The 23,911-nt window shown below is 38.5% G+C and overlaps 1 protein-coding gene across 1 annotated transcript in view; it reads right to left on the reverse strand.

Annotated features, from left to right (window-relative positions):
* Positions 1 to 492: 492 nt before the first annotated feature.
* Positions 493 to 23,911, reverse strand: part of LOC147521879 (uncharacterized) — a 34,849-nt gene continuing 11,430 nt past the window's right edge. The window contains exon 2 of the mRNA XM_086566570.1: positions 493 to 1,515. Coding sequence (XP_086422696.1) covers positions 493 to 1,515 — 1,023 coding nt within the window. The remainder of the gene's footprint in view (positions 1,516 to 23,911) is intronic.

Raw genomic sequence — 23,911 nt, forward strand, 5'->3', positions numbered from 1 at the left:
TGAGATCCATAAATGCAGCCGGGCATTGGTCAATCAAATGGTAACACCAAAAACTCAAAATGCCCTAGCCGTGTGTGCGGAAAGTCATCTTCGTATATCTTCTTCCCGAATTCTCATCCGATGGTAGCTTTGTTAAAGGATCTATCTTGAGAAATACTTGGCACCCCTTTAACGATCGAATGGGGTCATTAATCCTAGGCAATGGATATTTGTTCTTGATAGTCACATTATTCACAGATAATCCACACATAGCCGAAATGACCCATCCTTCTTCTTCACAAATAACACCGTGCTCCCAAGGTGGTGACTTTCCCTTATAAACCCCAATCTTTTCAATTCATCTAATTGGGACTTGAGTTCTCTCATTTCGAGGAGGAGCCATTCGATAAGGAATCATCGAAATAATGGCGTTCGGCATTAGATCTATTACAAAATCTATCTCACGCCCGGAGGCAATCCGGCAATGCATCAGGGAACAACGCATGAAACTCACTAACTTCTGAGGAACAAGCTCGGAAGATTCGAACTTGACCCTTGGAGACTAAGACCAGCTAACAATCCATATCTATCATACTTGAAGTCAGACTTGGCCTTCACCACTCGTGATACCGTATTTCTAATCCCCTCAAACACAACCTCAGGCTGTCCCGGTACTCTAAGCGTCACTGTCTTGGCAAAACAATCTACATGGGCATGATACTTCCCTAACAAATCCATCCCTACGATGACATCAAAATCTTTTAGGTCCATCACCGTTAGATCGACTATCATCTCCCTATCACCTATCTTTATCACATAATGGTGACAAACTTCAAAGAACATAGTTTTCTTTCCTAGAGGAGTAGATAGAATAAGCTTCCTCCCGGTATTAACTACATCCAAACCAAGAATCTCCACCATATTTTTAGAAATGAAGGAATGAGTAGCACCCGTATCAAACAAGACATGCACCTTATGAGTAAACAAACATATCATACCTTCCACCACTTGATCGGTAGCACTGATATCTGCCCCCATAGCATTATATACCGTGGCTTCCTCTTGGACGGATGCAGGACCCACAACTTCTTCCTCTGGCACTAGATAATACACCTTGGCCTGTGGTCTCTGTTCCACCCCTGAAGTGGACTTGGGACAAAACCGCTTGATATGCCCAGCTTCACCGCAACCATAGCAAACCACACTCTCTCTCCCCGACTGTGTACTCTGGGGTATTACAGATTGCAATCTAGCTCTCTGACCCTGAGGCCTCAAATTCTGCACTGGTGCTCTGGTCTGAGAAGGAGCAGGTACCCTCGGTGGCCTCTGTGATCCACTCATCGGTCTCGCAACTGGTAGACTCTGTGCTGGCCTAACCACATTCAAACCCCTATGTACAGCTGGTGCCCTCCACTGTGGTGCCTGCTGAATGACTGGCCTATACATCTGTTGTGACCCTGAACCACTACCTTGGTAAACCTGCCTCTTTCCCGTATCCTGCCTACCCTGAGATGCCGACTGTCTTACCCTTCCAACCTCTTGCCTCTCTGTAGCAATAACCGGTCATCCACTCTTTCAATACCTTGAGCCCTTCTCCAGCGGCCTCGACGCAAGAATCAATCTGAAGGACCGACATCTTGCTCTGCATATACGGTTTCAGCCCGTCAATGAATTTCCTAGCCTTAGCTTTTTCTGTGGAAATCAACTCCTTCCCATATCGTGAAAGAACAGTGAATTTCTCTTCATACTGCCCCACTGTCATGTTTCCTTGTTCTAACTTGAGGAATTCTACTCGCTTCTTATCTCTCGCCCTCTGTAACATACCTCAAAAGGAAGAGTTCCTCAAACTTAGCCCAACTCATAGGAAACGTCTCCACGTCCTTAACACTGATCCACCAGTGTTTGGCTTCACCTCTAAGCATGAAGGCAGCCAAAGTGACCCGTTCCACATCAGTACACATCATAGAGTCTAGCATACTCGACATGTCTAGCAACCAGTCTTCGGCTACTTTAACCTCAGAAGACCCCACAAATTCAGGTGGACGTAGCGATGAAATTTGCAAAGCCGAAAACCCCGATTGACTTTGCGGTGGTGCGAACTCCTCAACTCTCAGCGTGGTTGGGGATGCTACCTCTGTGTTACACCGGGTGGAATAACGATGGATGTCGGGAAGAGGTTGGGGCTCGTTCGACTAGCCCTCAAACTTTCGATCTCGGCTCTCATCTCATTTGTGCTTGAGTCATTTGATTCATCATAGAGGGAGCCTATCCATTCGGTCCTCCCCGACCACGATCCGTAGCATCATCACCACTAGTACTTTCCGGATCCATGGTGACTATTCTGCACATACACAAAGAGCCAACTTCGATTAATATGATACATTAGAGAGAATTTCTCAAAATTATGCAAGAGCATAGGCAGCCCTATTGAATTCACATGCATAGAATGGCGTGAGTAGAATTTCAAGAGATGAGTGCGGTCGGCTCGAGGTAAAGGCTTAGGCGGTCGCCCTCCACCTCGAAATGAAAATCCACTCCGACCTAATGGTATCCGATTAAATCAAATTCCTCCGACCGTGTCCACACTCTCCGCCAGTGACAAGACAACTACCCATCGGCGTCCTCGACATTGCTAAACTAGTATTAACGCTTAGCGTACTAACTAGGGGGTAGTGTATCTAGGGTTTATCGGGTTCCGATGAAACTTTAGAAACGCTGTCGTCGACGAAGTCCCCACTACAGCTCCCAGACGGATCTAATAGTGGACGCTCTGATACCACGTTTCCTGTCACGCCCTGAGACCCAACACACATCCCGAGGACGTGGAATGAATCTCGAGGCAGACATCTATCCCGATTCTACTGAAATTTCGACAGAGTTTCCTTTGTTTGATCGACGTTCGTAAACCCTAAAAACCTGTCATAACCCTGAACACTTCATAATACCCTTCCAACAACCATATATATACAAAATCTCCACCCTATACACCACTGTGATACCCATATACATATCCAAAAGGTTTAAGATTAACTACACTCCGATACATCAAATAAATACATCAAAATGAGCTAGCTCTCAATATATACAGCAAAAGAAGGAACTAGACTATCTCTATACAACCAAAAGTATGAACTTGACTCTGTCCTCGTCAAGCATAAGGAAATCCTCTCAAATCCCCATAACCCTCATCACTAGGGTTAGGAAAAGCCTCCTCTGCAACTGGTTCGTCTGAAATGTTAAGTAGGATGAGCAAACAACTATGCCCGATAGAAGCATACATAACCAATACATATTCTACTTATAGAAATCATTTGAAACATGCGGGGTTTTATAATAATTAATCAAAATATCGTGACTATATAAATACATCACTAGCTAGCATAAATCATATCGGCATGCTTCTTTAATATTCAAATATATCTTTCCACAACCATCATACAACTATTGTGGCGGCTGCATCCTATTAGAATGGTGAGTGCGGTACGACCGTACTTCGAGCCCGATCCGCGAGGTAATCTCGGTTCGATGCTTCCCGGTGTGAACCATGCACCGTTGTTTTCGATTTTACCGGCAGGGAGCTGAAATGCCGTTGTTGTGTTCGTACACACAAAATCCCCAAAGCTTTTAGGGCTCAGGTGGGCCCTATGACCACGACCCCCATACGGGCTGTCACCTAACTTACGGTGGTCAACCGTTCGACGACTGCAGACTGCTCAGGATCCTGACACACATCCAGGAGTGGACTAAACTCTCACTCCTCGCGTCTAAACCTCATCGAGGTAGCATGTAACCCCACACAAGCTAATCACCATACAGCGTGACACGTACAAGCATGGTTATCTAGAAAAGTAGAAAAGGAATTCCCGGACTACATCCAGTGATGCATCCCTTTAAAGGTGGCCCACCACCTCGAAAGGTGTACACTCAGTAGGAATCCTAGAATAACTGCCGTCTCCGAATCGACAACGGTTCATTCTTTATAGAATTCACAGTTCCTTTTCTAAATCCCCTCGTGATAAACATAGTAATATCTATATATATATACTCGTATTACCGATTGTTTTCAAATACTCTAGTTACATATCTAGTTTTTCTTTTAAAACTGTTGATTATATAGGTGTGAGTTCCTGGATTTCCCATCCTCGAGTAGAACAACCTATGACTCCCAACCGGGCCAGTCATAGTAAATAACAACCGATGATTCCCAAACGGCGAATCATCGTAAATAACAACACCCATTCCGGGAAAAATCCAGAACCTCGCTCCTAATTACAGACAACCGGGTAATTCTTACCCGCATTTCAAAATCCATCTCTCGTCTCCCTTCTTCGAGACAAGAGGCCTTGAACCTTTCCCAAAACCAGTTTTCACTTGTAACAAAGAAACAATCCCTCGCTACCCGATTTTTTGAGAAAACCCATTTCACCGCTATCTATATATATAGTTTATAGCGCGAGGAAATACAATGCAAAACATGAATATCATATATACATGCATGGTTGATACACAAACTATCTATTTCCAATTTAAGCAATTCAAATCATGCATGAAAATAAGCGGACTATATATATTGGGATGTAGGTTCCTACCTTAGCAAGCTCCGTTCTCCTCAAGCCCACTTAACTCAATCAATCCCGCTTAACCCAATCCACTTTCGAATTCATTCCTATAATAGCATATACAAATCGTCGATTATTAGAATTGATCGAACAACGAGGAATTCTTATCTAGTGTAAGTCGAGAAGAATTCTCGACGCGTTAAGAATTTGGTTTCGGATAACTTTCCATCTAACTACGGATTATCAGAGCTACTGAGGCCATTTTCGCATGTAAATTCGACGGCCGGTCTCTACTATTTCGAGCCAATTGGCTTCACACCACACAACGCCAATTATATCGCCGTCCAATAACAATTAAGATTTTTCTCGACTCCGACAACAACAACAAATTCCACTATTCCATTCACATTAAATTCTCTCGAATATTTATTTGTTGTCTTCCTTATCAATCGCTTCATTACTTAATCTACTCTTAAACAATTATAAACCGGCATGAACTGCTCAAAATCGAGTGAATAGCCAAGATTCTTACCGAATCGACCAATGTAATCGCTCCTAGATTTACGCTCCATCAAAATCGCTCCACTCTATCTCCACCAACAACTCGGCCGACATTACAAACATCCCATTTCAATTATATTCCATCCATACCCCCTAATCCATCGAAATTTAGTTTAAATATCTATTTAGGAAGAAATTAAACTCATTTTTTACCTTGGTGCACGCCAGCGATTCCAAGTGATTTCGAATCCTCACATTTGGGTTTAAGGTTTCTAAGGTTTGAGTGTGAAGAATTGTTGGTTTGGAGTGATGGAATTTGATGAATTCGAATTTCTCTCTCCTAGGGTTTCAGTAGGTGCGAAAATTGGGGAAGAAGAAGAGGTGCGATTTTTGCCTGTTTCGCGATTTTGGTTTTTTTTTTTCTATTTGGGCCGATATATTTGGGCCCAAGCCCGATCGATTCCAATTAGGCTTAAGGTCCTAATACGCCTAACCACCACTCGTTTGACGTCGCGTCGTAATTATTTTTCCGGCCCAGCCTGTTAAATTTAATCTTCTATATTCTATCTCACCGCAGGCTACACCAATAACCCGCTCATGCGTGTAGGCTGTTAACTCGTGCCAGCTTCGCACGCAGAAAACCGCTAACCGGCATTTTGTCAAATTTTCGCATATGGTCGCTTACCTAACATGACTTATGAGTCGGAGTTAAGTTCTAGTAAGTTACGTATGGGTGAAAAATAAACCCGACGACCAATTTACCGAACGGCCCTAGAGTTGATATGAAATTTACAAAAATACCCTTAATAATAATTCAGGACTTTACATGAATAAAGCGGAAGATAAGGTAAGTTTTAATTCTAGTTAGTGTCTGTTTAGGTCCCAAGCAATTTGATTCTTGTTAACCCCATAATGGGTGGAACTCTTATAGAGTTGCGTCAGTTTTTTATTTCCTATATTAGTACGTTCTAACCTTGTTTTGCAGATGTTCCCCGAATTTCACGCCAGCCAATGGTATTTTTCCTACCCTCTTTATTTAAATGCTTTGAGGACAAAGCATGCTTCTTGTTTGGGGGGGGGGGGCATAGAAACACGTGTAATTAAGGCATCTGCTAGGATATAAATATGTATAATATGCATTTGTTTTCTAGTTAAAATTTCAAAAATTCAAAAATATAAATAAATAAGTTCATGCTATACACTTAGGAATATTGGTATTGTTTTCCTTCTCTATGCTCTTAATAAGCTAGAAGTCTCACGTAGCTTTTGCATTAGAATAATTTTTAGAAACTTAGGTTAATATGTAGGTAATAATCTTTGCATCTATCTATAAATATATTACATGAGTATCTATGATTGTTAGCAGTAAGTTTCTGAAATCTAGGCTAGAGTACTTATTCTACAAATCCTGTGAGAATATAGCCTAAAGCCTTATATGAAATAAACATTTGAGAAATGACACAAGGGAGAAGTAAAATCCGGATAGAAAATCACACGTCCACTTGCTTGATCACTATGCCATATTCTAAGCGAGAATTTAGGCCCTCTTTGGATCGATATAGCCAGAAATTCAAACCTATGAATTATTTTCCGCTAGTAAGCCCCTCGAGCCTTTCTTTAGCCTTCCATAAACCACAAATCCTTGACCTGTCACAAACAAAACAAAATAAAAAATTCAACCTACCCAATTTAGATAAGTCCGAGAATAGAATGAGGAAGAAAGAAGAAGAGAAAACCCGTGTAAACAAAAATTAGTTAATTGCTTCGTAAAATAAAGAAAAAAAAAAAAGTTTCCATCCAAAGAAAAGAAAAAATAGTGTGATGGTAAGTGGCGATGTGTTTGATCGACTCCGGCTTCCTTGTTGTCATTGAGATTGTAAGGTAAAGTGTGCCCACTGCATTAATCGGAGTAGTGAAAACTTGAGTGGAAAAATCAGTGTTGTATCTTGACTATTATTGTGAGAACCTACTTAAGGACGCTTATTCCGAAGTTTCAAAACTTAAACACGCTAGGCATTTCATAGTATTACTCATTGTATATATGTTTATTGTAGATGATTGATTATTATGCATATATTAGCTTAGGTTTTTGACTTGATTACTCTATATGCATTGCTAGTGAGAGGTATAGTTAATTTAGAGCATGAATAAGGAAACAATAGTTTTATTTCTTAGTCGTTGTAGTATAGAAGAAGTTTGTGAGTACCTTCACTGAAAACTCTCCGCGAGGCTATAACTTCGTCCACTAGGGAATTCCTAGTGGTTTAAGGCCTTGTTGCATATGGTCAATGCAATCGCATTTCAAAAAACGCGAGAGTAGATAGAACTTCATTTTGGTCACTTATTCTAATTTCTCATCTTTGCTTGAGGACAAGCAAAATGTTGTTTGGGGGGTTTGATAAGAGCCCAAAACTGTAGTTTTAACCCCTTAACCATCATACTTTTAGACCAATTATGTGAGTAATAATTAAGAGTTAATCTTGATTCACGATTTTTATGCATTTCAGGGCTTCAAAGTCCATTATGTGCGAGAAATGTGCCACTTTAGCGAGATAAAGGAGCAAAGGTCGTTTGCTAAGGAGTTCTGTGATTAAAGGCCAAGATTCAAGAAGACAAAGCCTTTCTAAAGCCCTATTCCAAAAGCTGAAAAAGTCGACGGTGTAAAAAAATTTCACAAAGTCGTGAGAACTTCCGAAGGCCTTATCTTTAGACTCAGACCTCAGAATTGGGCCTACCTTATGTCAAAACAAATGGCTCGGAAAGATCTTTCTAATGGTCTAAGCCTTGACCCAATCAGAGGAGCAGAAGTGGACGAAAAGTTTGTTGAAGCCAACTGCAGCTGAAGAGGCCTTTTTGGACTGAAAGAATTGAGTTTTGGGCCTGATTCTCTGGCCCAAAACATGGCTCCAAGCCCATGTACGATTTTTGAATCTGAAAGTATAAAAACAAGAGCTTGACTCTTTGTTAATGGTAGATAGTTAGACCTAGATTAGTTAGCCTCCATTAATTAGTTTTAGAACTTAGTTTTAGAATTTCAATTAGTTAATTAATTAGTTTTTCATATCTTGTTCTAGATCTAGTTTTAGATTAATTAATTAGTTTATTTCTTGAGTATTGAATCATTGTTTTTATTGTTCATTAGATTAATAAAATCGTGTTCTTGATAATCTAGTTTCATTTCCATTAATTGTTTAGTTTTAATTAGTAGATTAAATTATTTGTCATTATTAGTTTAATTCAATTATTGCATGAGTAGTATGGAATCGAATTTAAATAAGCAAAGTTTCAATCTTTATATCATGTTTTGTTCGAATTCCATTGGGAATGATTGCGTGATGATTCTCGGCTAAACCTCTATTTGAGGGGGTTGAGAAGCCTTGATGAAAGCTTGATTCCGATTATCGTAGAGTCGTCGTAATTTCCTTTCCACTCTAGAAATGATTAGTTCACCATGAGAATGGGTGTAATTGTTCACATGCTAGTTATGAATTGGTAGAAATGCCATGTGTAATTAGGGATTAGGAGTAACCAGATTATTTTGCGAAGTAGTTCAATTCAGATTACGACGATTCGTCGTTAGTAAGATTAAGTCGAGTTAAGGTGGAATCAATCCCCCTCTAACTCCTTATCATAGAATCAACGTAGTATTCTCATAGTTGTTCTAATAGTCGACTAGTTGCATCTTGTGGGTAGTTGCATCGTAGTATAGAATTCCCCTCGTAAACCTCTCATTAGACTTAAAAACGATTAATTAGACTAGAAAACATTACATGCTAAAGAACTAGGAGTGGAACGAATCACTCTACTCTACTATATCTCATAGGATTGAGAGTAGAAAACTTGATAAATATAGACTCGTAATAAGTTTTAGTTTACTTACGTTTTGAGTTTCATCATTCATTTCGTAGGTAAGCTATCATTTTTATGTTTTATCACTTAGTAGAATGGGAGTGAATTCTGATGGATCTAGAACCTAATTGAGCATAAAGTTTCTTCTTTTTCTTTGAACGAAAAGATGTCCAAGTGAATGATCGTGAGAAAATGGATGGTTGTGGAAGATACTTGGAATGTGGATAAGTGTTAGAAGAAAAGGGTGGGAAGAATGATTGGATTCTGTGAGGGATTATCTCATTAGTTGGTGGTAGGGTGGTGCTCTAGGCGGTGCTTGAGAGGGTGGATCATCACAGGCTCTTAGAAACTCGTCGAATTCCTCATCTAGGTTGTTCGCATCCATATAATTATATGGTATTCATCTCCATCTTTGAGGAATTCATTTATCTCGTCTATTGTGAGGTTTACTCCATCTCTTGTAGTGTCGGAAGGCAGGGTGGAAAATTCTTTCTCTAGTTCAGTTATGTTCAAGGAGTCAAAATTGTGATCTTTGTCTTCTTCCATAAGAGGGGTATCTACTAGTGTAGGGACGAGATCGTCGGAGGCACTAATGTGATTTACAAAACTCTCAATAGACTTAACTTCACCTTCTACAGGAAAACCTAGTTGTCTCTGCTTTTGTCTAAATATGTTAATTTCCACAGAAAGATTTCCAAAAGAAAGAGTCATTGAGCCATCGCGGCAATTGATTTGGGCATTGGTGGTTGCCAAGAAAGGACGTGCTAAGATGATGGGAATAGAATCATGAGCAACTTCTGTGTCGAGAATAACAAAGTCGGCTGAATAGTAAAAATCCTGAACTTTAATGAGAATGTTTTCAACTACACCCTTGGGATACTTAATAAAACGATCGGCTAACTGTAAAGTCATTTTGGTTGGTTGAAGTTTTGTTAAACCCAGTTGTTTATATAAATAAAAAGGGAGTAAGTTAACACTCGCTCCCAGGTCTAATAAAAAGCAGTTGTTATGAAGGTATCACCTAAGGTGCATTGTACAGTAGGACGACCAGGGTCCTTGTACTTAACAATTCCATTATGTTCAGATAAAGAGAGATATTGTTCAGTTAAAAAGGCTTTATTGGGTATATTAGTTTTCCTCTTCTTGGTGAACAACTCTTTTAGAAACTTAGCATGTCCAGGTAGACTTTTTATAGCATCTAGAAAAGGTAGGTTTATAGTCAGATTTTTAAACACTTCCCTAATCTCATCAAAATTTTCGTCCTTTTTAGACACAATTAGTCTCTCGGGATACGATGGTTTATCTCTATATTTAGCAATATTATTAGTCTATGCTTTATCTCTAGCTGTTTTCCATCTAGGTGTCCATATTGGAACCTCTACAGGTGTAGGGTCTTCAATTTCTATTATTGGGTCTTGTAAGGTTTTCCCTTTTGGTAATGGTTTAAGTGTTTAACTGGTACTTCTACAGTTGTAGGGTCTTCAGTTTCTATTACAGTATTTGGTTTGGTATCATTTTTAGTTTGCGGGTGATCTTTAGGCATAGTCACTTGGTTATCAACTACTCTCCCTGAACGAAGGGTAGTGGATCACCAGAGGTCCCTTGGTTTATATTACCATTACAGTTAATACTATTTATTTCAAAGGCGGTGTTTGTTGACTTAGGATTAGGCACTGCTTGACCTGGAAACATGCCGATTTGGTTAGAAGACATGTCAATAACCTTTTGGCACAAAGACTGCATCATTTGCATCGTTTGTTTCATCATATTAGAGTTTTGATCATGCTGATCTTTCATCAAGTTGGAGTTTTGTTGCATAATTTGATTTTGTTTCTCCAACAAGGTCACTACTACTTTGTCTGTAGATGGTGGGATTGGAATTAAAGCTTGTTGAGCGTTCATGTCTTGATGTTGATAGTTCTGGGTCATGGGCACTAAACCTCTATTCTGGTTACCTAAGTTCCCTTGTCCTTGATGTTGAGTTAACTGGTTGAAGTGTGATGGTTGTGTTAGTGGTTGTGCATAGACAAGAGGACAATAGAAGTCGGAATGCTCAAGACTAAAACAGACATTACAATGAGTAGAGTTAATGTTCATGACATGAGTGGGTTGTTGTTTAACAGAGATGGCATCTACCTTTTTAGTGAGGGCATCGATAAGAGTTTTAAGCTCGGAATCAGGTTTAACCTCAAAAGAAGAAGGAGTGGAGCGGGAAGAGTCGTTACCTCCCCAATTGTTATTCCTCTTAGATTGATCTTCTAAGAATGTATAAGCCTCCAAGGCTCCTTTACTAAGAAAACTACCCCCAATCATGATATCTAGAATCTCCTTATGACGATATAAAAGCCCATTGAAGAAGGCACGAACAAGCGTGTCTTTTGCAAGATTATGATGCGGGCATTCAATGAGAAGATCAGTGAAACGATTCCAGGCCTCTGAAAAGGATTCATGAGGATTCTGGTGGAAGAAATGAATCTTTTAAAGCATTTCATCTGTCTTCAGTGGTGGGTAAAACTGTTCCATGAACAATTGAATAAGATTAGCCCATGAGTCCATAGAGTTTGGCGTTTGGCCAGTTAACCAAGATGCTGCCTTGTCGGCTAGGGTGAATAGAAACACCCTAAGTTTAACTTGATCCGGACTTACGCTAGGATGATGGAATGTAGTGAGAACTTGGTCTATCCTACGCATATGCTGGTAATGCTTCTCGTGGTCTAAACCATGAAGAACTGGTAACAAGTTAAATATATTAGGGGGAATTAGAAAATCCCCCACTAGGTCTGCAAGAACGATGCACAACTTAGGGCCATCGTTTAAGGCTTTATAAAAATCAGAGAGAGGAGTCTCTTGTTCTTTAGCCATTGATGCAGGTGTAGTGTGTGAAATTCTAGATAGGCGTGTGGTATTTATGTCTACAAAAAAAAAGCCGGATTATACTAGAATTAAAACTCCTTTGACAGAAGTGGCGAGGAGTGGAAGAAGGAGTACATGAATGCCTCCTTGCTACGCGTTTGAATAGCGTCTTGTATACGCGATCTCAGTATTTGTATGATATTAGAAACACTGAATAACTTGAAGAAATGAAAATTTGGACTGACCTGTGAAAATCGGGCTGCTCCACAAGAGGGTGCGGGTCGCACTCACTTTTAGCCTGGGTAGGGTGCGGGGTGCGCTCTGACCTTGCTCGAATAACAGGCACTTAGGCGTGGTTCACACTCAAAGTTAGCCTTGGGTGGGCGCGGGTCACGATTAGGTCAAACTCGAAGTTCCAGCGCTTTGAGCTTGGGCTTCGAACTTTGCCTTTTGGTCAAGCTGGTCACGCTCAACCTTGGATGATGTCCAGTGTTTTAGGCGCGGGTCACGCTCGAAAATAGGCTATCTAGGGCATGGGATGTGCTCCAAAAAATTTGAAATTTTTACAGTAGTTTGCTATGGCGTCTATCAAGTATCCTATAAAATTTTAGATCAATCGGAGCTATGAAAGTCCTTCTACTTCTCTTCAAAGTTTGTGAAATAGTTTTCGGACACAATACCAACAACCGAATGGTTAACCAATCAAAACAGAGACAAAAATCACCAAAAATTTACTGGAGACTCCTGACAGATCATGAGTATTCCTTTAAAATATTTAGAGTAATTAGAGTTCTACAAACCCTCCTTATCGGCTATTGTTCTAGAAATTAAGTGTTTGCAAAACTGCAGAAACACACTGGAAACACTCCACTAGTTAGGAGGTCAAAACAAATCAAAAACTCGTCAAAGTTTTACTGCAAACTCCTGACTTAGGATAGATCCTCTTGTAAAAAGTTTAGAATTTTTGGAACTGCCTAAGTAACCTTACTTGTCTGTTTTTCAAGAACTTATGGTTTGAAAACTGAAATGTAGCACTGTAAAGATCGTATTATTTCACTAGGTAAAACAACTAGGACAAACCTGAAAAAATACAGTAAATCAATAACACCTTAAAGATTACGCCTGTAAATTTTCAGAAAAATTTTCAAAATTTACAAATACCTTTACTGCAGTGTTTTCCTCTGTGAATCTGCAGCCCCTATGCCTAAAACAGTGAACAGTTCCAAAAATTCAAGAAATAAGAATGAAAAATTAAAAAGGTGGGTGGGTAGAGAATGGGGGATTTCCCCTTGAATTCATGCAATTGAATTCTTTTCTTGAATGAGATTAAGATGGCAGTGGCGCCATTTGATAACCCATAAAAACTCGACTAGATTACTCTAACCTCATTCTTACGGTTTCAATTATTTATTTCCTACTCTCAGATATATATTCATGCAATATATAGAGTACGGAATCGTTCCACTCTTAAACTAGCAAGACATAAGTGAATTCAATTAATCAAACACAAGGAACAATGGTGAGAGTAATGAGATGTGAAATTTCTATTCTAAATAACAACTATTCTAACAAGCAATCATCCTCGCATGACTTTCTTAACCTCCTCTAATGGAGGTTCTAGCCTAATATCATTATACTATCATTACCAACACAAGAACAATAATAACAAGTCATAATTTAATAACTAATTTAATCTTTATAAATCTAATTTTAACAATAGTCTAAGAATCAAAATGAAGACAACCTAATTTATGAATTTAAAACAACTAAAACTAAATAAGAATTTAATCAATAACTAAATTGAAATGAAAACTAATACTTTATTATAAAACTAATAGTGATTCTAAATAATAATCTACTTTGTTCTAACACTAATTAATTGAAGGTAAAAACTAGATCTAAAACAAGCTATTCTAATTAATTAATGGAGTCTAACCTAATTTTCTAATCTAGGTCTAGGTATCCTTAAGAGTTAAGTCTTCTTCATACAAATGGAGGAGACTAGATCCACTTTTTCGTGCATGGGCTGAGGAGCCATGTTTGGGCTGGAAAATCGAGCCCAAAACCCAATTTCTTCAGTCCACAGAGGCCTTTTCAGCTAGATTTGACTTCCATGAACATTTCGCCCACTTTTGCTCCTCTGATTGGGTCATGGCTTAGACCATTGGAAAACTCTTTTAGAGCTGGTCGTTTTGACATAAGGTAGGCCCAATTCCGAGGTCTGAGTCCAAAGATACGGCCTTTGGAAGTTCTGCTGACTTTTGTGCGCTGTTTTCTGCCCGCGTTGAGTTTGACTTTTCAGCTTTGACAGGGCTTTAAAAAGGCTTTTTCTCCTTAAATCTTGGCATTTAATCACAGAACTTCTTAGCAACCAACCCTTGCTCCTTTATCTCACAAAAGGTGCATATTTCTACACATATTCGACTCCAATGCCTGAAATACATAAGAACACGATAGCAGTACGTACTAACTCTTACTTATTAATCACATAATTGGTAAAAAAGGATATTGTTAAAAGGGTTAAAACTACAATTTTTTGCTCTTATCATACCTAGGATTTAATTCATATAACTTTTTCATTAGTTTTAAGTTAGTTGATTATTCAATACTTAGTCTTTAATATAGCTTTTAATTCTTAGACTCTTTTCCAATTAGATTAATAAAAGTCAAGTTATTATTCTTCATTATGTCTTCTTCTTATTCTTCTATTAATGATAGTCTAATGACTTCTAGCTAAACCTCCATTAGAGGGGTTTGATGAAGTTTGATGAAGACTTGATGTGTTAGTTATGATTATTGATTTTTAAGAGTTTCACTCTAATAGGTTAGTTGATTTGCCATGAGAATGGGTTAAAATTCCTCACATGCTAATTATTAGTTGGTAGAGATTGCTATGAATAATTAGGGATCAATTACTTAATCTTTATTGGTTAGGATTGCAATAATCTACACTAGCATGTTAGGAACAAATCAAAGTGGAATCAAATCCCCCTAATCCCTTTTCCATATTCATATCTCAGTATTTAATTGCTATAGTATAAGTTAAAATATCTTAATTAGTTCAATCACCATATTAGTATAATTATAATCCATTACTCTCATTGGTTTTGTTAGAATAGATTAAACTAGCAAAACTTACGTCTAAATAAACTAAGAGTGGAACGAATTCTCTACTCCACATATTGCATGATAAACGAGAGTAGATAACTTTGATCATAGAGAATAAATAGCTTTAGTTTTACTTATTTATAGCATAACTAGTTAAAAGTACGTAAAACTATTGTTTTACGTTTTATCACTTATGCCGCTAACAATCTTCTTGGTATAGCTAGAACTGTTGCAGTTTACCATGCAATTGTATGGCATCAGTAATTGACTCACCCCAGTTAGGGAGCCGTTACCAATCTTTCACTACACCATAACAGGATATTTGCAACACACACTTTTTTTGCTTTGTAACACTTTTTTGCTGTTGGTAAGTCGCTAATGCTATAGAAAAGTTGGGAATGTTGTTTAGTGTTGCTTTAATTCAAGTGAATTTCAATAATTAATTTCTAATACTTTACCCACGCTTTATTTGCAACACATTTTAAGCGTTACAAAAATTATTAGTAACGGTTTTTAGCCGTTAGTAATAACCTATTATGGTGTAGTGTTTAACAGAAATTGAATGAGCATTCTAGGACATTATCAGTTATATACTTCGGAGTTATTGCATAGTTCTATATGACATGCCAAATTTATACATCCTCTGACGAACCTTATACGTTACAATATAGACTTTATGATCATCTCTTTCTCTTACATACGGGAATAGATCGTTGGACTAACCTTTTTGACATTGGATCAATCAATCCTGTGTCTTAGATGCTAATTTTTTGCAGTAAAACTTGATTGAATTTTAGTGCCAACAAGTTTGTAAATAGGTATTGGACCAAGACGTCTTACTTGGTTCACACATTCTTGCATCAAAATTTTGAGCTGATACTATTAGGATTGCTGGTAGATATCCAAGTAGTCCATCTCCTATAATGAACTCGAAAGTTTAACCAGATCAAATGTTCATGATCTAGTTTTGCAGGTCCTAAGAAAGCATTTCAGCCATCATTGGACAAAGTTTCACAAGCAACGCTTGATCGACCTTGACAAGTCTTCAATGACCTTTGATTACATTTGTCGTGTTCCACTTACTTGTTTTCCAGCGCATGGCTTACAATTTGGATCTCGCTTAGAAGAAAGACAATATAACAAGAAGCAATCGACAAGGGGCATCAATTCAGATCACTGCCTTTCTAGCAAACAAGTCCACAGTACAAGCGACCTCGCTACCTACGCTCCATGCTCATATAGTGATTGTGCACTGGTCAAGCTCTATATTCTCATACTATTGGCGGATAACAAGCGAGAATGGATGCAAAAAATGCAGCGATCTGGGAAACACAAAAAGGTTAGAACCATTTGCGAGCTGGGGCTAGTACTACCATCTAATTAGCTTGTTCAATTCACTTGCATTTTTATAGGACAATTAAACTCCAAAAAGGCTAGCTATCAACCAATTAGTTTGATACCCTGCTAAGGATCAAGTTCGATTCAACTATAGTCACGCCAATTGATAAGTGCCCAAATATGCCTATTTATATTATTTTGGGGCCTTATCAATCTTCTTCTATTTATAATTTATCATTTTCATGTAAAATTATGCATTTTTATTATTTCATTGTGAAGTACTCATTTTCATGAGTTGATAAGTGCTCAAAAAGTGCTATTTAACCCTCGATTATGCCTCTTGTTTAGCCATCTTAGTGGACTAATAGTGTTTATAAGTTGTGTTTTAAGATTCTACAGGTGAAAAAGAGAGTTTTGTAGAATATTAGAGAAAATGGGTAAAAGGAAGCAATTCGAGCATCAATGATCACATGGGAGGTCCGTGGACAATCATGGAGAAGGCCAAGGAATCGAGCTATTAAAATATGCGACTTGGACCTATTTTAAAGTCTATTTGGAAGCCCAAGGCCAAAGGATTCGCTGCTTGGACCAAAGCCCGCAAAAGAGGATAGAAGGATAGAGCGAAGAGAGAAAATCGGCTTACGCGCCCGGACGATGGATCGAAAGCGCCCAGACGCATTGATTGCATCCGGGGACGATAGATCGAAAGCATCCGCATTGGCATGAATCGACATTAATCGTAATTCCAATTCCTTCTCAGTTTTGAAGACGGTCGGACTCTCGAAAAAGAAACCTATTTGTATTAGGAAACAAATGACGGTTTGGAATGCTTCTAGAACTTATTGTAACCCCTATAAATAGAGGACCTAAGTGCCTCATGTAATGGGCCAATTCACTTATATTCTTGTCTCCTTAACTTGAGGCGCAGAGAGATTAATAATAAAAGATCGGTTTTAACTAGTCGAGTCTTAATAAATTAGTCTTTCTAGTCTTATGTTCTTCAACTCTTCTTCTTCTCGCTCTTCGTTCTTCCTTCTATATGGAAGGCTAATCTTCTCCTTCAAGGGAGGAGATGAAGCCAGTGCTTAAGGTTTAATGATTCTTCTAGTTCATGGTGTTCTTCAATCAGTTAGTTCTTTATGTTTGTAGTTATTAGTTCCATTGCCCACACCAGGGGATGGAAGTATAGAATAGGGTTTATGTTTTGCAATATTAATATCATGCTAGTGTTCTTTACTTTTCTTCTAGTAGTGTAATTCTTTAGAGTTAGGGAAGTATTCTTTGTGTTGCCTTTAGAAGGGGGTAGCTCAGTGGAGTGGCTCGCCTAGGGGAAGTATTCTTTGTGTTTGCCTTAAGTGGTGATTCATTGAATGGTGCCCTATTAGGAAGTACTCCTTGATGTTGCTCTTGGTAATACATTGAATGGCTGCCCGAGCTTACATAAAAGGAAAGAAGATATTAATAGCATAAACATAAGAACAACCTTAAGTAGAGTTAATTGTTAACGATGTTTCATCCAAAAGGGCATCGCACACTCGATCGATTGCCTAATTGTAGTCTACTTGTAAGAACAACCATGAAGCGTAAGGTCATAGATTAAAAGTATTGGTGGATTCTAATCTCTTGAATTCTCTCTTATAAATTCTCAATAGTTTAGTTAATTTAGCTTTAGTTTAGCATTAGAATCTACAATCTCTACAATATTAGTTTTAATCCCTCAAACCCCTTTCCAAATTCCGTTTTCACACATAACATACACTTAAAAGTGGAACGATACCCTACTCATCCTTTACTTATCGAGGGATAATTAGGTTTTGATATCGCTTCTTTGTTCAACGACCATACCACATCTAACACACAAAAGAGAGTAGGTAGGTCAAAACATTTGCGGTTTAAGTTGTTTATGTTTAACGCTTTCTTTCAAGATTAGAATTTTGGATATTGAGGTAATTTTAGCCGATCATCCATCCTTTTAAGAAATAAAGAAGCTTGAAGGACATCTCAAGACAAGATCTACCATCCGTGTTAGTCGAATCTTCATTCTTTTTATTGCTTTCTTAGTATAGTTGCATCATAGTTTAGTTTTATTGCTTTCTAGTATAATTGCATTTAGGATCTTTTCAACAATTGAAGTTGTAAGCCAACACACAATAAATATCGACTCTAGTGTTTCTTGTCCGAATCTTGACAAACGGACTATCGCCCCATGTAAGCGGGGTACTTAAGCAATCCAAGTGATTCACCATAACCCTAGAAGAGACAAAATTTTAGACAACGGCTAGATATACTAGCTGCAAAGCCCAACCCAACAAGGAAAGTAGTTTTACATTCTAGTATAATTTAGAATAGTTGCATATTAGTTTAATTACCTTCAAGCATAGTAGGATAGTTTTTTGTTATTTTCGCAGAATTTTCTAGTGTATGCCCCGTCGTCCATATCATCGCCCCAGAAACACACAACAAAGGACAAGGTTTAACAACCGACTCACAAGAATACTAGACGAGATTAATTAATACAATGGCGCAGCAATGATGGAGGTGTTTTGACACCAATAATCCCGGCTATCCCACCCATGCAAGCAAATGTGAGGAAGAAGTTTAATTAATTCGCCAATTATTGGAGACCCACCCAAAGAATTGTTTTTCCGCAGACGTAAGCTAATCAATTTGAACTTAGAGCATCAAGAATTCTATGCTTCCAAAGTTCAATGGTTCGCATAATGTTCAAATTTTATGTTCACATGAACAAATTTCTATCACCCCGAACTTTCAAGAACCGTAATATCGTGGGATGAGAGTATCAAGTTAATTTTTTTCCACTCTCACCGGGTAAAGCATCCGAATGGTTAACCGCACATCCGATCAATTCAATCAACAACCGGGAGAAGTTGAGAACAAAGTTTATGAACAAGTTCTACCCACCCCGTAAGACGATGCCATGCCAAGCCATCGCAATTTCAAAGGGAAGGTGATCAAGAATATCATCAAAGCCGGGAGAAATTCAATAATCCGCTAGTCTCATGTCCACATCATGGTTATGATAAGAGCACAATCGCTCATTTTTTCTTTCGAGGACTTTCTACTATGAACAAGCGGAGATGATACAATAATGCATCAAGGTAAGTTTACATCATCGATGGAGAGGAAGCCTACAACTTTCTCGAGAATTTAGTCAAGACACTCAACAATGGAGTACTAGCAACGAGGACGAGCTAGAGTGGAGGGTGTCAAGAAATTTGGCAACCAAATTCAAGAAGACCCAAATCAAGCAATGCTATCAATTATGGCAAGCCTATCAACAGACTTGAAAATCTAAACAAGAAGTTTGATCAGCTTCTCCATGAATCCTCCAAAACCAAACAATTTCCAAGCTAAACCTCACCATCCAAGCCTTGTTATACCATTTGTGAGCTATGTTCGATGAAGGCCACACCAATCAAGAGTGTTCAGATTATCTAGATACTAATGCAGAGGCATGTAGTATCAATTCTTTAGGAAGAAATAACCGGCTCAATCGTGGGACGTAATTATTGAAGCCACAAAATACAAATCGAGGAATTTTCCTCCGTGATTTCAAAATCACCAAATCGGCCTTAATAACCAAGATCGGTTCCAAAACCGCCAAAGAACCATACGTAAATCAACAACCATACCGTAACCAAAGAATACCAAACCAACACAAACAGAAGTTAGTACCGATCTTATGAGTGGATATATTGCCCCTACGCCTCGAGCAAAGCGCTTATCCCACATCCGAAGAAGCTATCACCACCATTGTCAATGAAATAAAACGCATAAAATCAAAGAACCCGTGGTTGAGAAATAACTTTAGTGTCATTCAAGGCCGATAGGGGCAAATCCGCCACTTGACAGAGATCAAAAGGAACATTACCAAGCCACCGGAGACAAATCGAAAAGGAAGAGATGTCTTGCAAGTAGATAACCCGAGATTACTCATGAACAAGTTAATGCTGTCACCACTCGGAGGTCGCAAGAAAGTTGATAACAAGATTGTCTATGAACCAGAAAAGATTCTCGTGGAACCTAAGGTAACTTATGTCCCCACCATCCCACCCAGCCTAACATTCCGTGATATATATCTAGTGTTGTGCCACCCAATCGGCTAACCGCTGAGAGAGAAGTCAAGGAACCACCGTAAAAGTAAGTAAGAAAAGCCATCACGAGTGACTCCACCGTCACTCCACTAATTGTTACCAAGCCAACCGCCCGAAAAGAAGAGAACCGATATTGAAGAATCCGCCAAAGACCGCTTTCCTTTGAAACTAGTGAATACCGTAAAGGATGACCAAGATAAGGAGATTTTATGATGTATTTCAGAATTTACAAATTAATATCCCATTTCGACCGCTATCAAGCAAGTTCCCTCATATGCCAAGTTCTTGAAAGATCTAGTAAAGAAGAAGACCAACATTCCGAAAGAAGCTTTTATCGCCAAAGATGTTCATCGCATCTACAAAATCTATCGGTTTGTGAAACCGAAAAGATCCCGAAGTCCAACTGCTACACGCAGAATCGAGATTCTTTGGAGGAACAAGCTCTATTAGATTTGGGTGCCGCAGTGAATCTTCTACCATATTTCGCCTACGCCTAGAAGTCATTTGAAGGATCTAAAACCGACCGATGTTACTTTACAACAAGTGATAGATCAATGAAGATACCTAGAGGACTCATTGAAGACGCCATAGTCAAGATCGAAGACTTCTATTATCCGTTGATTTCATAGTACTAGACACGTAACCTACATCCGTAGGCGATACCAATCATTCTAGGCGCACCATTCTTGGCCACCGCAAATGCACTCATCAACCGGTCAAACGGTAATATGACGCTATCCTTTGGTAATATGAAAGTCGAGACCAATGTTTTCCATATATGTTACAAAGAAACCACGAGGTGTGTCTGCCGTGGAACCAGGTTTGTATGATTGAAGCGCTAGCACAGGATTATCCGACTCATTCATATCCCGCCGATGAAGTTATTGAAAGCTCGACAGACTCATATTGTGAGGAACTTAGTGTTGAGTCAATCAATGCGATTTTGATTCATCATCACCGCCATGGATGACATTAAGTTCAAAGAAAAGCTTGAATCACCTATGCTTGATGGACCACCTAAAGAGCTTAAGAAGGAGCCACCTAAGCTAGAATTGAAGCCTTTACCGCCTACACTCAAGTATGTTTTCTTGAAGATTTGGGAACCTACCCAAAGAGTCATTGCATCGATTTGACTAAGGAGCAGAATCCGTGTTAGTAGCACTTTTAAAGGAACACAAGTCAGCTATAGGTTGGACAATTGATGATATCAAGGGATCAGCCCTATGATAGTTCAACATAGGATTCATTTGGAAAAGGATTCCAATACTTCTAAGCAACCACGAGGAGGCTTAATCCAAGATGAAGGAAGTAGTTCGAGAAGAGGACGCCAAACTCCTTGATACCAAAGATTATCTACCCTATTTCCTCGATAGTCAACGGGTTAGTCCAGTTCAAGATGTGCCAAAGAAGTCCCGAACCATAGTAATCGAGAATGAGAACAATGAGTTGATTCCAACCGTGATTCAGACCGATGGAGAGTTTGCATCGATTATAGGAAGTTGAATAATGCATCGAGGAAAGATCATTTTCCATTGCCTTTCATCGATCGATATTAGAAAGATTAGTTGACAAGCTTACTACCACTTTCTTGATGATTACTCGGATACTTTCGCATCCATATTCACCCCGAGGACTAAGAGAAGACATTCACATGTCCTTTTGAGGATTGTCTACATCATCTCTCCTTAGTCCTTAAACGCTGTTCGCGATACCAACTTAGTTCAAACGAAAAGTGTCACTTCATGGTAAAGGAAGGGATACCATTGAAGGAATTCTAGTAGATCGAAATAAAATGTCTACAGAAGTAAGCATATTGTCGAAAAGATCAGTTTTAAGATGGAAACCTAAGTATCCCCCACCGTTAGTTTATGGGATTTACTCCCCTCGCTGACCTTCAAAGGAAGATTATTTCTATGGCTCGTGTAGGTTCGGTAAAAGTCCATTTGCACATAAGAGGAGAGTGTGTAAGCTTAGGTTGTCAGAAGAATTGCCATTCTCAAACTTGTCCCGGGTTACAGCCATTAAGAGAAAATTGTTGTTACAAGGTATACTTTTGTCAATCACATGCCGAGAGAGATCGGAAGAATTCCTACAAAGTGGAACCGAGGGGTGGGAGTACTAGTCTTGAGGATCCGACTATAAAGGACTCAAAAGTCTTGAGGATCCGACTTTAAAAAGACTCACATTATGTCTTGGGGATCCGATAAAAGACCTAAAAATTTATTTCTTGAACTAATTTCGATATTCGCATCAATGGTAATATCCTACCTTTTCTCATCCATTTCATTTACTTTTTATACATTGAGGTCAATGCATGCATAAGTAGGGGAGGGTGTACTTGAGAAATGAATTTCGAAAATTAGTTTTCAAAACAAAAATATTTTTGTTTCTATATCAAGAAGATGAGAAAAAATGAATTTTAATGATGAGTCCGAGATATAGATTCTATAATCGCTTTTAGTGTGAGTTTGATAGATAGTTGATATTATTGATTTCATTACCACTTAGACTATTTATTATGCTCGACATAGTTCTTATTGATAGAATTCTTTATCAAGGCACCACCATAATACTTGGTCAGCTTTGTGTACTTTTTTTAGAAGAGAGATTTAAAACCCCCAGTAAACCGAAAGTAGAATTTTAGAGTTAGCCCGCGAGACTTGAGCTTTATACTCATTTTTTGGAAAGTTCTTACTTAAAAAATCCGAAGTCTTACTGACTCATCATCTTTCAGTTCTTTATGTCGTTGTAATATAGTCTCATTATTCATTAATTTGGTTAATCACGGCGACATCAACTGGGGAGATAGCCATTAGGTCTTGTAGTCTATTCAAAACAGTATCATACCGATAAGTCAAGTAGTGAACCCATTCAAATTTTATCCCACCTAGTAGGACCATCATGTTAAACCCTTTTGAGCCTTACAATAAACCATTTTCTTTCATAAAACCCTTTACCCGTCACCCAACTCCAGACAAAGAGTATAGCCAAAATCTTTATCAGCCATACCCATATGTTTCTGAGAATACGAGGGGCACAAGGAGGAAGAAAGACCACAAAAGGAAGATTACAAGGAAATATCAAAGAGATACAATGAAGTCCATCATTCTGTTCAAAGTGAAAGAAGCTAGTGGAAAACAAGCATATCCAGTACTAATCAAGGATATACCACCGAAGCTTTAAAAAAAAAAAAAAAAAAAAAAAAAAAAAAAAAAAAAAAAAAAAAAATGAACAGAATGGATGGAAAAGCTAAGATAAAGGAAGAATTTTCTCTGCAATGCAGAATTTGAAGAAATCTTCCAAAGAAAGAAGCAAAACCCTTAGTGTTTTCAGAAACAACCTTAGAATCCTTTTCACCTTTCCTTCATAAACCAATACCCAAGCCAAGTTACAACCCATGACTTATCATTACAAGATGGTACCTAAGTCTAGAATAGGTGAGAGGATGCTAAAGTGAAGGACCTCGACACTTCATATGTGATTGACATTCTTTCCATGAGACTAATTTTATTCAAAGTCCTGTTTTTCAAGGTAGTATGTGGGATGTTCAGATGCATTATTCTTTTCCCCACATACATGAGGTAAAATAGTAGACCATCTTCCGAGAGA

This window comes from Coptis chinensis, chromosome 1 (assembly GCF_015680905.1).
Source record: "Coptis chinensis isolate HL-2020 chromosome 1, ASM1568090v1, whole genome shotgun sequence".
NCBI classification, from domain to species: domain Eukaryota; kingdom Viridiplantae; phylum Streptophyta; class Magnoliopsida; order Ranunculales; family Ranunculaceae; genus Coptis; species Coptis chinensis.